General features: G+C 42.6%; 1 protein-coding gene across 10 annotated transcripts in view; it reads right to left on the reverse strand.

Annotated features, from left to right (window-relative positions):
- Positions 1–17,167, reverse strand: part of MAST2 (microtubule associated serine/threonine kinase 2) — a 161,103-nt gene that overhangs the window by 72,869 nt on the left and 71,067 nt on the right. For 4 of the 10 annotated variants that reach the window (XM_065739479.1, XM_065739463.1, XM_065739454.1 and 1 more), the window contains 2 exons: positions 10,703–10,735; positions 9,656–9,862 (listed from right to left, as the gene is read on the reverse strand). The exons of 3 other annotated variants lie outside the window; for them this stretch is intronic. In XM_065739479.1, coding sequence (XP_065595551.1) covers positions 9,656–9,862; positions 10,703–10,735 — 240 coding nt within the window. Of the gene's footprint in view, positions 1–9,655; positions 9,863–10,702; positions 10,736–12,537; positions 12,687–17,167 lie in introns of those variants that run through there. 3 more of the 10 variants (XM_065739486.1, XM_065739471.1, XM_065739529.1) reach the window with 2 other exon arrangements.

The following is a 17,167-nucleotide window of genomic DNA, read 5'->3' on the forward strand; positions in this document are numbered from 1 at the left end:
CAAATTAGGCACTAGAACTATCTAAAAATTAAAACTGTTCTACTAGCAAAAGCTGGACTGTTTGGAGGCATCAAAAAACAGAAGATAAGTCCATTCAATTTTATTTTCAACTTTAAATGGCACACTTAGCTAGAGAGAAAAAGCACTGCAACCAATATAAATCAACACAAAACTGATGAAGATCTGAAGAGATAACTGCTGCGTATTGCTAACAGTGTTGTTAAAACTGTGCGGTATGTAATAACTCCAGTGGAAAACTTTAAACTTTCAGTGTGAAGAAAGAAAAAAAGTTCTTCCTATGAACCTCTAAAAATATATTAAAAAATAAAATAAAAAATAAAAAAAAATAGAGCATGGTTTCTTTAAAACAAAATACATGGAAGATGTGTGCTGAGCTATTTAGGGCATCATTATTATTTGAACAGTGACCTACGCAAACACTGAGCAGGCTGCCATCTTGAGCCATGTAAGCAGCAGTCGGACAGAAGACACAAAGTGGGATATATCTTTAGTGTTCACTTCTCTATTGTTACTTGCCAGCTTATACAACCTCTCCTTTCTTCATTTTTTGGCAGAAATCAGCGAAGCCCCATGCACCCCAACTACCACCCAATACAGAAGCAAAGACCTGCACCCAGATTTCAAGCACTAGCTCCATAAAGAATGGCTCCCAAGGACCTACACTGCTTAGGATTAAACCAGCCAGGTTGCCTGGGGTGGAGAATAACCAAACTGCTCTCTAGTGTACACTTCCCATGCAGATAAGAGCCTCCATTAGTTTAGATAATGATTCAAAGGATCAGAAACATTTGCTGAGCTTCGGCAGAATTCGCTATAAGGCACTGTATGCTCATATACCAGAATAAAAGCTGCCAGCTTCTCATGTAACTTTAATCCGGCACTGTTACTGAACTAACTGGGGTTGTCATCATAGCAAGTCACCTGAAATGCTAGCTAATGCACTGCAGTGTCCCAGCACAGCAGCAGTCATGCTAAAGACTGATAATAAAGACATGTTGCTAAAACACAAAGTTAATTGTGCCCCAAATCCTACAAATGTTTATTCAAGTTCTCTCTTTGGATTCCTACTTTACAAAAATACTACTTTCTAGTTTGCTGGTATTCCTTACACTGTTCAAAAACTGCACTAGCAAGATATTGGCTATTGCAATACAATGTTCATTTGATGTGATTTCCAGCTCACTAAATTGGGCTCAAATGCCATGGAAAGGTCAATTAGTCTCTTTAAATAAGTTACTAGAACTAACATTCTTTTCCTAGCCTGTTTTCTTCATGTATGATTCAAATGTCAGTTATCTTATTTAATCAAATGCACCCTCAACATGCAATTCAAATGCCACAAGAAACGAGGAGCCATTTGGAAAATAACAACAGTGAGCACTGGTTTTGAAAACCTCACTTCATTTTTAGACAGAAACCTCCTCATGTTTTATCCAAAATGCGCTTGATGACACTTGGTGATAGCTGTGTGAGAACAGAGCGCCTCACTGCTGCTCTGACCTCCAAAGCTTCCTGCAAAGGTTTTCCCTCCTCTCCTCCAGCCAAAAGAAAACAGAAATTGAGCCTCCTGTTGCCACCGTGGCATTTTATCATCTCAATTGTGAATTATTTATCGTGATGCACTTAAAAGATGTGCTTAAAACATTTATTTCTAACCTGTAAGACTGCGTTACTGAATTAACTGTGCAACCATATTTGCAAACAGAAATCATAGAATCACTTAGGTTAGAAAAGACCTCTAAGATCAAGCACAACTGTCAACCCATCACACTATGCCCAGGCATCTTCATCTCAGCCCCTCCACAAAGCAGCTCAGCATCCACATCTGTGCCCAGTCCCCCACCCTGCCCAACAGGGTCTTGTATATATCCCAGTAACACACAGTCCTTGACAGATGTTTCCATAAACCATTCCAACAAGACCTCTGCAAAGCAGATTTGTAAAGCAGGTGTTGCTATCCTCTATTTTATGGGGAGACTGTAGTACAGAATTTAAAGGACAAATGAAGAGAAAAAGCAGCAGCAAAGGTACCCTGTGCTATATAGGGATGGAGGGGTGAAGAACTACCAGTGGTTGGTTGCAACCAAACTGAGACAACACAGAACTAAGGTAAATGAAAGAAGCAAATAACAAAGAAAGGGAAACAACACAGCTACTTAAGTGGGTGAATCAGACACATTTTGTTACTCAGGAACACATCCACTGGCTTCCAATACCAAACAGGGTTCCCATCATTTACACAAGAGCCCAACGTGTAATGCAGCACCACGTCAAATCACAGAATCACTTAGGTTGGAAAAGACCACGAAGATCATCCAAACCTGACCATCAGCACATCACCCATGCCCACTAACCATGTCCTCAAAGGACAAGGACAAACACAGCAGGGCTGGCAGCCAGCCTGAAGGAAAGCTGCTCCTTTGGGCAGCATATCACCCAGAGGCAAATCTAGCCTCAACTCCCAGTGCAACACTGCCATCAGATTTGTCTCTGGGTATAGTTCCACCTATTTGTCCCGACCTGCATGTTCTGTGCCAGCACTTCCACCTCACAGCTCATTTCCTCGCCGCTTGTTTAACACACTGAGGCTCAAAGCGTAAGGATGCTTTAAGCCCTCACATTCACCATAGATTTTCTGAGACAAAAGGCTTATTTTGTTGGATGTTGGCTAGGAAGAGTTATTCTGGGAGCAAGGGGAATGCTAATGCAGCGAACAGACTAAGAGGATGAATTTTACATTTTCAAGCATAAATTCTTAATGAAGTTAGAGCATGGGATAAGAATAGACTTTACAAAATAAGCCATGGTGCAGATGATACATGAGAAATCAAAACCATGCGAGGGAACATCATGAGTGCTGGTATTAAAAAAAAAAAAAAAAAAAAGGATAAAAAGTTCACTGAGTTCTAAGGCAGAACTGCATCCTAATTTGGCCATGAATTTTTAACAGAAATCAGTCCCTATTTTAGTAATTCCTTTGGAATAATATGAATCTTCACAGCAAAAGCTTAGCTTTAATCTCAAAGTCTGGGAAAGCAGTGATAACATATCACCAACCAGCAGGCAAACAAACTACTCGAGGTCGTGAGCCTCTGAGAAACACACAACGTACAAGGCAGGATGAACACAAGAACAAGCATGGAACACTGATTTCTATATAATTATAGATCGATACCTCCCTGTAAGCTCATTTACAGTAACTCTGGGGACCCCACAAGGTGATACATTAGTAAAGCGACAGCTCTTAAAATTTACATGATATTTAGAACCTCGTCTGATATAAATTTATACAGACATATAAAAATAGAAGTAAATAGGGTCATACACATCAGAAGTCTGGAACACTGAGGCAGATTTAATAAGTTACAATAAATTTGTCCAGAGTTAATTCCTTGCTTGGAAATAAAGTACAGAATAGGCAGATGTGGAACTCTGTGATTTCTGCAGCCTCCAGTGAAAACAGCATTTCAAAATACTGGAAACAATATTTAAAATATTGCAATTATATATTTTATTATACTGTACCATAGCATATTACAAAATGGCATAAACAAATGATACCGTTAGCAAAAAATATAAGAAAAAAAATATAAAAGCACTGCTCAGATGTTTTTGAAACAAATACAGCCCCCTCTCACCAACCAACCTTTAAAATATCTCAGACCTAACGAAAAAACAAAATGTAGATAAAGAGGTAAATCCCATCTCACATTTCCTTACTTGTTCCTCGGGTTTTGACTTGCAGAGCAAGCCCTGTGCAGACCTGGTAGACAAAAGAAAATGAGCACCTTTTGGACTTTTGATATTTTCCACTGAAAATAAATGTAGGCTTCTGTGCTACCTGTAAGAATAAAACTAGAAATCAACCCGAATAATATTTTCAGCCCTTCAAATACAGTTACACAACACACAAACTACTGAACGGATAGGCAGCGATCACGCCCGCAAATGAGCACCACCTGCTTGTCCACAGAACGCACTTTCTGCAGAGAAAACACCACTTGCCAAATCATAAAACCAAGTCCTTCCCAACGGCGGTCACTTACAGCAGCAGTATGTACAAAGTGGACCGCGGTGTCCCACGGTGCAGCCCGCAGCTGCCCTTGTTCCTAACCAGGAGGGAAAAGTTGCAGAAGCGACAGGTCCCGGTGCTGTGATCCATGGCGGTGCCAGGAGGCTGCGCGAGGACCGAGGCTGCAGGCTGGGACACGTCCCCAGGGCAGCTCCTCCATGCCAAGGGTGCAGCTGCAACCAACTCCATTTTGTCCAAACTAATCGCAAGTTCTCTCCGAGTGAAATGCTGACACTTGGGACTTAAAGGAACGCTTCCGGTAAACGTCTGTGTTGATCCATGTGGAAAATTGGGAGTTTGGTGACTTTCTAAAAGGAACCCCAGTATTACTTTCGTAACTTCTCCTCCTTTTAAAATGCAAACAAATCCCTATTTCGACCCAGAAAGGTGTCACTGCTCTAATGCCCTCCTGACTGTGGGTCAGTGACATCCCCACCCAAGGACAGGGCTCTGAAGGAAGGCAATGGCAGGGGATGAGGGAACACGAAGCACGCAGAGCTCTTTCACCACTGCAAAGATTACGGTTCAAAGATTTTATTTTAGGACGTTAATAATTCATACTGACAGTGTAATGTAAACTAGGCTAGAAGATTTCGCTCTCAAGTACCACACCAGGGATTGAATGACAGAAGAATAAACACTGGCCAAAAGAGCAAAGTTTTGGGGGATGTATGGGACTGAAGGAGAACTTGATAAAAACAAACCTATGTTAGACAAAAAAAAAAAGCACCAACAGGAGAAAAGAGAGATTGAAAAAAGGAAATGACCTCCAAGATCACCCAGTCCTGTCTCAACCCACCCCACCGTGCCCATTGACCACGTCCCTCCTCAGTGCCACATCCCCATGGTACTGGAACACCTCCAGGGACAGTGACCCCATCACCTCCCTGCGCAGCCTGTGCCTGTGCATCACCGCTCTTTTGGAGAAGAAATGCTGTGCAAATGTGAGCAGCTGCGTCATGTAATCATTGCTCCTGCATGGTTCGGGTCAGTTATGCTGGCACTGGGGATTAGTACTTCTCTGTTAGCACTGTGGGACTGTTTGCACACTCGCAGGTTTTCCAAGACAATGCCAGAAGTAGTACCTGGTCACCTCATAGCACAGCCAGAAACAACAGGTACAATCACCCAGCTTATCAGCAAAAAGGCCAGCGCACATTAGATCACTCTATCTCACCAAGGCAGAGGGACACGCTCCCCTTCCAGAGCCCCTGGCCCCACAGACCTGCAGGTGGTGCTTCCCCAGTGGCTGCAGAGAGCAGCCTGGGGCCAGGAATTCACACCTCCTGCTCCAAGCCTGGGCTTTAACGCTTCCACTGCTGCAGCCCCAGGCAGGGCATGGGGACTTCAGCATTTAGTGTCTCTGCATGAAAAAATCATACAGTCCAACATGGAGAAAGGCGAGTACTGAGGATGGGGTAAGAGAAGACGAGCACCTCCTGCACTGCTGTCTCAGAAAGGCAACCCCCAGGGCGCAAGAGGAGAGAACAACTGCACATAGTTAAGTCATCTGGCAGAAAATCTACTGGTTTCACTGGGGCACTCATGGGCTGTATATCTCAGGCCCTACAGCTTTATCAAGTTGCCGACGCTATTGCTAACATCACCTACAGCATGTGACCACCTGCTGGAATCACCACTTTCCCAGTTCAGCCCTCAACTGCACACTGACATAAGCCAACAAGGCAATGGAGCTACTGGCAAGGTACATGAATTCCTTCAGTACTGGGCACAAAACTCCCCACAGTCACCATCTCCTGGTTGTAGTCTCAGTCTTCACTGTTATTTCCAAGAATAACAACTGATACAAAAGAAAATAATAAATAGAAATCCATTAAAAACAAATTCTGGTAAACTCATTCATTAAAAGTGAGGTGTGCATTACAGTCCAGATGCCAAAAGATGACGTACTCAAAAGTCACCATTTCATACAAGGCATAATGACACAATCACAGGGTTGTTCTGTTACTCATTACTGAGTTCTCATCTGCACTGTTTCCTTATACTGCTTTGCAGTAAATGCTGACCATTAGTTAGCACAGTTAGGAAAGCAGAACCTGCACCAAATCAAGCACTAACCCAGGAAGGTGTCATCTGCTGCAAAAACAGAGCAATTTCCAAATGTCATTCCAGTTGAACAGAGCCCTTTTCATTAAAGCCTGTACATCCGTCAAATAGGATACTAACTAAAGCAAACTTACCAAGAAGCTAACTTACTAACCAACTGACTTTAAATTAAGATGAAGTTTAAGTAGAGAAAGAAAACTTATCACCAATTCTTGACATACCTTGAGGTATTTCAAAACAGAAACCTAAAGAATCTCATCAAGTTTGAATTCTGAAATGCTTTTCACCTTAACCAGACAAACATAACTTCTGTATAGAGGTGCTGCCCTGCTGTTGTAAAAAACATGTACTCCTCAAACCAATAGGTTCCTGCGACTGCTGCAGAAATTCTGTTTCTCTAAGAAACTCTGTGATAATGATATTACAGCAATGAGGGTCTTCAGCTACACAACCCTCACCAAGACACACACATACATTTTAAAGAAGAGAGAGACCCGGTCCGAAGGAGCAGAATGTCTCAACAAAAACACTCTTACAAAAATAATCTACATTATATAGCTCTGTAAGAACACGTACCACAATTGGCATGAGCTCATGAAATCAAAACTACAGAAGAAAACATCCCTGGAATAACACAGTGGAATCCACTTCTTCCCTTGATAAAGGATAAAGGAAATTCCCACTGAGATTCCACCTCAGAGCCAAGAGGCAGAACCAGGGCACCTGAACATTCCCAGCCCAGTCACCAAAGCCCAAGGAGGCCCTTTCTGGAAGTACTGAAACTAATTTTATCTCTTGCTGAGGGAGTTACAGGGTGCATTGCTCCTCAGAATGGACGGAAGCACATGCTGCTTTAGATTTAAGGCCCCTTCCTTCCATGAACAATTAATTCCCTGCATCCTGTAAGCAAATTAGTATCAAGAACTGGAGTAAATCCACCTTTAGATTGAACTAAAGGACCAATGTGGGTGTACAAAGACTCACCAACTCATAAAGAAGACCAGCTAAGAAACATGGCCTCATGCTCAGTAACTTGACTTCCTGGCTACTCCTAAATGAGCACAAGCCAGAGCGCAAACACGAGGCCCACTGTTTCAGTTTAATTTTGGACACCATTCTCTTTTCTTCCTAAAGACACATGATCTGAATTCCAACCCACGACTGCATCAACAATAGCGGTCTTATTTCATCTACTATCTATTTATTCTTATTGTAATCATGTCACCTCACATCATTTACTCCTTTAAAAGGTTTACCTTATTTTCAATTGTTCAAAAGCCATGTGTATCAAGTATTTTTGTTCTCAGCTCAACTGATTCTTTCAGAAGCCAGGAACTTCCATGCTAACTGATGTCAGATGCACAAACACTTGTTCATTTGTCCATGTAAAAACATCAAAGGTACCAAACAAGAAGGGCAAAACTATACAGCTACTCACAAATGCAATATACTGATGGTAAAAACGGAGAAAATTTAACACAAAGCCACACACCTTTCAGTTACATTTTCCACCAGTTCCCAGTATTATTTGCACAGTGATGGAAATGAGCCACTGCCTGCCTAACCTGGGGGTGTAAAGCTGTGCAGATCAATGACAGCAATAACTCGCCAGGATGAACCTTTGCTCCAAGCAAGCAGCAATGGCTATCACTGGCACTGTAACCAAGTAAACAAAACTACAACAAACAAAGGCAGGATAAAGCAGGATCAAGAGCTGCACAGGTGAAAGCAACAAGGACAAAAATAAAAAGTTATTATAGTAGATCTAAGCTCTTACCCAGAGCCATGTCTCTGTGAATCATCAACCACTCGGCATTTAAAGAGCAGATGGCTGGAAGGTCCCCATATGTGAAAAATATTACCAACAGGAAGAGACCATAGTAACAGTGAAATATAACTTGATACTTTGACTTTTATATGAAATATTGTTAATGATAATACTGATCCACGCCATAAGTCTGAAAAGTGGAGCAGTCAGAGGAAAAAGAGCAGTAAGCACCAAAAAAGCTTTAGATGTCAATAAATAATCATTAGATCCCCGCACAGAAGGAGCTGTTCTCAACGTGCTTTAACAATAATCTAATTTTGATTATTAATTACTACTTACCAGACTGTTAATTAACCCTAATTCTAAACAGCATTCCATCACCTTTAAGCACCCTTGCAAAGGAACATTAGCCAATAGGAGCTTTTACGTAACAAGAACTCATTCCCAATCGTATTGGTGACAATGCCATTAAAACGATAAGAGACAGCTCTTCCATCACTGCCCATCAGAGCAGCACAGAGAGCTGCCCCCGCTCTGCAGGGCAGAGCAGCAGGCTGGGCAGTCACCTCTCCCCATGGCAATGGTCGACAAGCCAAGAACAGACATGAACAACATCTCTACCCTTTACTGGCAGCCCCATTTCCTCCCTATGGATGCAATATACATTTCTCTCCATTAGAGGGACAGAAGCCTAGCATAGCTAAACTTCACATTTTTTTGTTACTCCTCCCAGAGCTGGACAGCAGGAGCAATCTTCCTCTGAAATAACAGGTTAGATACAAAGGCTATCACATTACCACCTGATGAGCAGCTGAAATTTGACCAGCTACCTCCACAGTGCAGTACGTGAGCTTCAAAACCAGCTCTCTGCTGGCTCAAGTTTTAAGCAGGTTCCACTTAGTTCCAATTTCATAATTGCACACACAAAGATCTCTAGATCATGTTAGCCTTTGTCTGGGGCAGTCTCACTAGGTATCATTAGTGCGGGAACAAGAGGTTTCTACTGGGGTCTTGCAAATCCTCTAACAGCACAGTGTAGAGCAAGAGCTAATCCTTTATGTGAAACATGTCAGCCAAGTTCCCAAGCACCTCAGTATAAACTGAGCTGTTTTGGCTTTGTTTGTTTGTTTTGTTGGCTTTTTTTTTCTTTTTTTTTCAGTTTACAACTCCTTACTCCATATTTAAGTGTACTGACAGCAGGCTTCATTTTACACAGTCGTTTTTTGACATTGTATTGCAGATAGACCTCAGAGCACTGACTTTTCATAGAAGCTAAGAAGGATTTACAGTGAACAGAACAGGGTTGCAATAGGTTAGCACAGACCCACAGCTCCAGGCAGGGCTTCTTAAGGACCACACTCCAGGCTGCTCCACGTTGAGGTTGGTTTCCTTGACGTCAGTGATGTCTGTGCAGGTTCCTGTGCTGTTTCATACAAGCTTAACTTGCACACGTAAGGCATCAAAAGGTACAGCCAGGAAATTGCATGCACACTCAAGCAGACAGGGCTCCATTCACTTTATCTTCTGGGCCTTAAACTACAAATGAACTAAAAAATGTGTAGAAATGCAACATAAACCTGTACACTATAACACTGAAAGCAAATTACACATTACCAGGCTCTGTCCTTCTGTTAGATTTTATTTTCTCAAACTAAAAAGCTGTTAAGTTCTTAATGGTTACAGCAACACCAAACTGTTAGAAATTCCTAGTCGATACCTGTCCTTACCTCCACTGAAATGGATGGCTGTAGCATGGGCTAGACGGATTGCTCTGGGCTTGTGAGTTCAGGTAAAATACAAGAGGAGAAGTGACAAGTGCACAGTCAGCACTAAATGGGAATTTAAGGTGCTGCAGACCTGGAGCAGATGTAGGAGAGAACGTGTGCTGATGAACATCACTTCCTCGGCAGTGGGAGTACAAAGGAGAGGAGATTCTGATAAGGTGCCACGGTAGGGAAAAAAAAATAAATCAGGGTCAATATCACATCTTCTGTTTATCACATCAATAAAAAGGAAAAGAAAAAAAAAAGATTTTCAAAACACAAGTTCTATCTTCTATCTATCAGTACAATAAACTAAGTGGTCAAAGTCATTCAGTTATCACCTAAACCAAAATGTACTTGTCAGTCAATATGTAGTATCTATTCCATATTATTTTTTCACTACAAAAAAAATTCTGATTTGGAATTACCCAAATCCTGTTTTTCAGCGATTCCCAGGCTTTCTGGATCACACACCACTGTCCATTCCTAATGACAAATTTTAGCTGGGAAAAATCAACCAAGATGGCAAATGGCACCAGTGACAGCCATGGGCCATTTGTAGCACAGCCTTCTCAGGCTGCAATTTGGGAGCTGTGGTTCTGCACCACAGCTACAGCAACAATAGAAACAGTCAACAAAGAAAACATGAATTACACGAACCATTACCTTGAGGACAACATTTAGCACTGACAATGTTTTAAAACAACTAATTAAGCCTGAGAGCAGCACTGCAAGATGAGCTTATTCTAATGGAGCGGTGGGGAAACTGAGGCACAAAGGTTACGTGACTTGTTCATAGCACAGCCACGGCAGCATTAGGATTACAGCTCAGAAGGCCGATTCCCAGCTCTGTGCCCAGTTCTGCAAACTGAACTATTACACTGTGACTAGAGCTAGCAGCCAACAAATACTCCTATAAGCAGAGAGCACAGAACATTTTGCTAAGTAGCTGCTTTTCAAGAAGCTGCAAACGGACTTCTACATCAACATAAAAAAAGCTTTATGACCTACTTTATTGAACTAAACACGATGAGATGTCCTTCACTGGAAATAAAGGAAAAGTTAACTTATAAATATTGATATTATAAAGAAATCCTGGTGAATCAAAAAAAGTATTGTGAAATACACTTATATGATGAAAGCTTTCTGCCCAGATTTCCATAAAGCCACGAGATATGTTCTAAATTTTCAGTTATCTGAAAGAGGCAGCAATACATTGCATCTGTTCCTGTGTTGAGTCCTTACATGCTGAACGTATCAGCTGTAAGTTCAGGACAGGATTGCTGTCACCTGGTGTTAGGGCACTGAGGAACGGCCGATCAGCTGAACCCCTCATGGGGGTATCTGAAAACAATGAAACTAAGTGCTTTAGTCTGCCCATTCCTCTGGGAAAATTATACAACTTACTACCTTAATTTGACCACATTTTCTTCCATAAGCAGCAATACAATCACTTCTAATTTTTCAGTGTAAGGAATGCAAATGGAACCATCAGTTTGACCCAAAAATGATTGGAGTATTTGGTTGATTTTACTTTTATTTTTGCACATAACTACATGTAATCATGTAAAGAAAAATGAAAAGTTATTAAGTATTTAACATCTAAACAGTGGAAGTCAGTGTTATGATCCACCTATGACCACAACTTGAAAATGCAAAGCTCCTTACACCTACTCCTCAAAACCACACAACCCCTCCTGTATGTGGGGAGCACAGCACACACACAGTACCAGCCATGGCTGCACTCTGCTATCACTGTACATTTGGCCTTTCCCTTTCTAAAACGTGGACAACACTTAGCACAACATGCAGTCCTGGGCAATGCTCAGTGTGCTCATGCGTTAGAACAAACTGGTGCCGCCATATTGTTATAATTATCACTGTGACTGCATTTGAGGGATGAAAAAAGTTTCTATTTGTTGTCCTTAGAAATGATGTATAGCAAAAAGGAACTCTGGGATGTGCTCCAGCTCTTGTTGGGTTTTCAGACATGAGAAGTCCCGCAACCGAGCACGTTAGCTGTTCACGTGCGCTGTTTCTAATTCCCTGCTGAATCTGAATACTTGTTATCAGTCAGCAACCCTTAGGCATTGGCAAACCTCCCCAGGAGCAGTCTCTGCTTAAACAGCTGGTGGGCTTTGCAGGCTGCAGACAGAAGTTAAGCCGCCTCCTGCCCACTCCTCCCATCCCTGAGCAGGCTTCGTTAACCCTGCTGCTTACACACACAGCACTAAATGTGTGACTTCCTTACTGCAACCCATGGGAATAATAATGTCACTATCAATAAACTGCCATTCTCATTAGTAGATTTCAAAGCATTTGTAAAGTATTAAAAAGGATTTTATTTCAATTTCTAGAAATAAAACATGGCAACGTCAATCACTCCTTTTTCTTCTTCCTTCAAATTCAGAAGTTTTCATATGTCTTCTTCATTTAAGAAGATGACAAAGGTAGCAAAGGTTTCTCCTGATCAGAGCCCTGTAACAGCTTTCTTAAAACTACTTTTTAGATTTGGAGGAGTCATCTTATTCGAGAGTTCCAAACATTTAGCTTCACTACATTAATTAATGTCAGGTACAAAACTTAAACACAATGGAAGCCATTTAAAAACATTTAAATATTGCTCTTTTTTTTTTCTGCCTGTAAAAAAAAAAGTAAAGAATCTGCAGAAATAAAAGGCTAACGTTCTCAAAACGAAATTTCACATACAGCCAAACAAGCAAGATGGATAAATTCTAACAACAAAAAAAAGCAATGTTTCCTAGCACAGAATACTCTGCCTTGTTTTCTTCACCGTCTCCACGTGAAATGTTTAAGTGCAACTCATTTCTCACAGCAGCCCTTACTGGATCCGCAGCGACGGGGCTCCCAGCCTCTGCTTCCTCCGCTTCATCACGGTGCTCCGTGGTTCTGCCCCCAGCAAGAGGCTCCAAGGAGAGGAGACCCAGAGAGCAGGGCACACAGCGATCAGCGCGATCCCGAGCGCTGCATGTGCCCCAGTGCCACAGAGACCTCAGGAGTTCAGCAGTGGTTCAGATTAGTCACATGGCTTGCATCCAACACGTAATTATTTAAAAAAAATAAAATCAGGTCATCTATGAATCAATTGATCCAAAGAAAGGCAACAAAGCCCACTGCAATATGACTGGAAGGCGCAGAAGAGTCAGACACACACCGACCTGAGCTGCCGGGCTGACAGCAGCATGCCTAATTAGGCGCTCAGCAAATCACCCAACTTCTCCGGGACTGCATGGGGCAGGAGCAATCCCCAAGTCACATGGCACGCACGGTATGAAGGCACACTCCAAAGGGTGTTGGCACAAATCCCACATGCCAGCTTGCAGACTCTCACCACGATAGGAACAGAGTCCCCACGTGCACCCAGAGCCTCTGCAGAGTCATCCTCGGTGCAAAGAGCAGCTGTTCTCTGCCGGCGAGCAAACACATCAACCTGTCCCATCAGAATCAGTCCCCTTCAGCACGCGCACAACTCTGTACTCAAACAATCCCCGTGCGGCTCTGTTCAGCTGCAGCTCCCATGGCTGCCAGCATCAGCCCAGGAGCAGCAGGGCAGGGGTGTCCTTCAGTAGGGCACGGTGCTCCCCAGCACTGTGTGTGCAGATGGTGGCTGCGGTCAGCTCTACAGCAGTGTCACGCTATTGCAAGAAGTGTCAATATCCTGATGTCAGCCATTCCTAATGCGAGCTCTTGGTAAGAAGTCAGCTTTCTAAATGAAATTTCTGAATATGTATCTTTGGTGAGTTTTAAAGCGTTACACCAATTTTCTTGGAAGCCCATATTTAGGCATGGGAAGCTGCTGCTGTCACAAGCTCTCATCAATCACAGCAGATTCCCAATTACAGCCTTATCTGCAGACAGTGGCAGGCACAGATCGCAGCCCCTGCAGCCCAATCCCATCAGGAGCACAGACCGCCAACCCAGGGTGCTCAGAGCACATCCCTTCTTGGGGGAGGAGGGGTAAGATAAGATAATGATAAGAACAATGTTCCCAAACCACTTTTAAAACCTTGGGTACAAGTAGCAGTGCCCCACAGAGCCCCACAGAAAGGATCAGCGTGTCCTTCCCACAGGGGCAGCCCCACAGACAGCTGAGAGCTCTGGGTTATTTTTGCAGCCCGTGCCCCGTACAGAAGGATGGAGCAGGCAGTGCCACCTCTCCTTCCCAGCTACAAAAATATCACAGCAGGAAGCATTCAGGAAGGCACTATTCCTCACTCTGTTTCCAGACACAACCCAGTGCACAGGAGCAGCAGAACTCCTCAGCCCATCCCAGATCTGCTCCTTTCTCCCTTTGCTGCTTTTTGGTTTCCCCCCCATTCAAGCACTGCATTTGGCCCAGCACGGACCCCCAGCAAAAACACCCATCCTCCAAGATGTGTGAACCTATGAACCTATGAGATGGGCAGCAACCCAAGGTTGTCCTCCACTCCTCCAGCACTTGAGGAAGACAGGATAAAGACATAAGGCAGCACTAAAGCTCACATTTTCTTTTCCTGCTATCAAATTTGTTATTTCCAAGGTCTAAGTATTACAGTTTAAAAAGAACAGAAGTAGAGGCCAATATAAACCAGCACCCGGCACATCCTCCCAAAGAGATGCCTTAGTGTGTTTAAGTGTTATTTTGTCAAGAAGCCAGGGGTAAGGTAAACTGTTATCTAATGAAATACCCTGTGAAGTTCCCAGGGCTGCAGAGGTTCACAGCTTTGAGTGGGGGGAATATTCCCTTAAAATACACTAAAAGGAATCAAGACCGCAGTAAGAGCCTGGCACGTGTCTTTATCATACACTATTATCTTGCTCACCATATTTCATACAGACAGACATACAAATTCACGGTTCATACCATCTCCTATCAGCACCTACCACCATCAAAACGGCAGGCGGTAATAGCTGAATTATTCAAATCTGTTACTTCCTCCCCCCTCAATATCTAACTGCAATTAATCTTATACAAGGCCAGCATTTGTGTCTTTGTGACATGGAAATCTTTACAGCCATCAAAATATGCTATTTTGGGGTGAAAAAAAAAACCTGTTTTACCCGATTATACCCTGGGTAATCATTATTTTTAATGTCCTTTATCTCTCCAGGCTCATTCTCCCCTGGACATGCACTATAAGGGTATATTTGGTACAGATGTCTGACAGGAGGAAAGAATTAATACCAAAATTTGCATCTGAAATTAAAAGCTGGTGTAGTAAATTCAGTTTGCTGAGGAAATTACTCTTTTCAAATTCAGATACGATTTGGGAAAACGGTATTTTCTTTCTATAAAAACGTCACCTTTAGACTTTATAAAGATTACAGCAATCCAAGCTGGTCAACTGCCCGAGAAAACATGGGCAGTTCAAACATAAGCTCACAGTGTTCATAAAAGACTTGAACATGTCAATAACTGAATTTATTAGAATTGAGATGGTGAATAGGAAACTGTTTGGACCCAGTTCATCTCCAGCCACTGACTGCTGGGCAGCTGAGGTGGCAATGCAAGCAAACAGCAAACCCCCACAGCCACCACACACTGTGCTAGGCACATGGACACAAGCCTCTGCCCTCCTGGGGCTGAAGCATCCCTGGTGCATTCCACATGCAGGTGCACACCACAAGCACCTGGGAGCTGAAGGCAGCGGTAGGAGAGAATAGCATAGCAGCCCTGAGTAATTAAACCACTTCTGCTAATAGGAAGGAGATCAAAGTTTGGGTCTGTCACTTGGCATTTGCTGTTTTATATTGGAGAAAGCATTCATGAATTGTAATTATTTTTGTGAACAAAATACACAAAAAATATATCCAATACATTTGTATGCATAATTTATTAAAGGAAAACTTTGAACTCAGATTATTGAGCCATACTAGAAACAGAACACTACTCATGTCTCTACTAATACAAGTATTATTCAACCTCTTTGCAGCATACAACTCACCTGAGTAAAATTTCTTTTAGTATATTGAACGGAACCCTCCATAGGAACACACAGACTTCAGACACATCAATAAGAAAATGGTAACTCGATAATTGAGCCATTTCTCTTAATGATGCCCTGCACACAACTCTCCCATCTGTTTCAGGTGCCCACTTACACTGTTTAAGATTAGGCTGCAAGACCTCCAAGGGCAAAACCATCTTCTAATGGTAAGCTTGCGTTCTCTTATACTGATATGGAAGAGGAGCCAATAACAGACTTCCCATGCTCCATCCTACCACTCCATTAGTTCAGCTTCTACACAAGCCCTACTTTAGGTGGCAAAATTCCTTACACTGTCCATACTGAGATGCCTAACTCCACTTCTTTTCCTCAGCACAAGGAAAGGAAGCAACAGTCGTTCATGCCTACAGTCAATTCCTGCACAAAAATAGAGTCAATTTCTACAGACTCAGGTAAACACAAAGCAATGAGTCAGATAAAGACTAAGTTAGAAGTGTTGTCAGAAAGAGCTCTCCCTTCTCCATTCAGCGATGACAAGTAATCTCATTTCAGTCTAAAACTTTTGTAACGTTAACAGTCAACCAACACAATGACCTAGCAAGCACAAACTGGAGCACATGAAGCTCTGTCTGAACATGAGGAAGAACTTCAGTGCACAGGTTGCCCAGAGAGGATGTTGAATCTCCATCCCTGGAGATCTGCAGAAGCTGCCTGGCCATGGGCCTGGGCATGCTGCTGTAGGTACTGCTGCAGGAGCAGGGGTTGGGCCATATGATCTCAGAGGTGCCTTCTGACCTCAGCCATTCTGTGAATAATCAAGTCTTCCTTTTACCTCTGGCTTGCTGACAAATAACGACTAGCTTCCATGACTCGATCATTTTACAGAAGTTAACGTACCCCAGCCTCCTGACTAGCACGAGAAAATGCTGAATGGCTATATATTTCTATATAACATAATTGACCCCAAACTGCGACAAAGGATGGAGTTTGTGCAGAAAATGGATGCACCTCTTGAGGATTCCTGGCTCTGAGCCAGAGACTCCATCCATCTGTCAATTCCTGCTTCCCTCCTGCCAGCAAACAAAAGTCAGTGAACAACAGCCAGTGACTCAGGGCCTCACTGTGTCCACAACCACCCCTACTCCTTAGCTACAATACAATGCCCTTTCAGAATACATTTATTTTTGCATATCATGTTTACTGGTAAGTTGACGTAGGCAGAAGAAAAGCCTCCAGAAGAACTGAGAAGTGCCTACCGTGTGTATCTCAGTACACATTCTTAGGGCACTCCTTTTGACAGAATGGTTAAATAAATTTATAAATATAACATGTATATTTTATATATACAAACACATTAATATTGCCTTTCTTTATACAAACTTTTCTAATTCCCGATGCAAAGATTAACAGTGGGTTGTTTTTTTGTGTTTTTGTTTTTATTTTTACATCAAGTAAGCACACTGATTGTGGGATATCCCGATCAGGTGCTTCAGCTCCTGTACAGTACCTTCTTCAGTGATCCCATACA

This window comes from Cyrtonyx montezumae, unplaced genomic scaffold (genome assembly GCF_038088225.1).
Source record: "Cyrtonyx montezumae isolate F1298 unplaced genomic scaffold, pur_monq_1.0 scaffold_1, whole genome shotgun sequence".
NCBI classification, from domain to species: domain Eukaryota; kingdom Metazoa; phylum Chordata; class Aves; order Galliformes; family Odontophoridae; genus Cyrtonyx; species Cyrtonyx montezumae.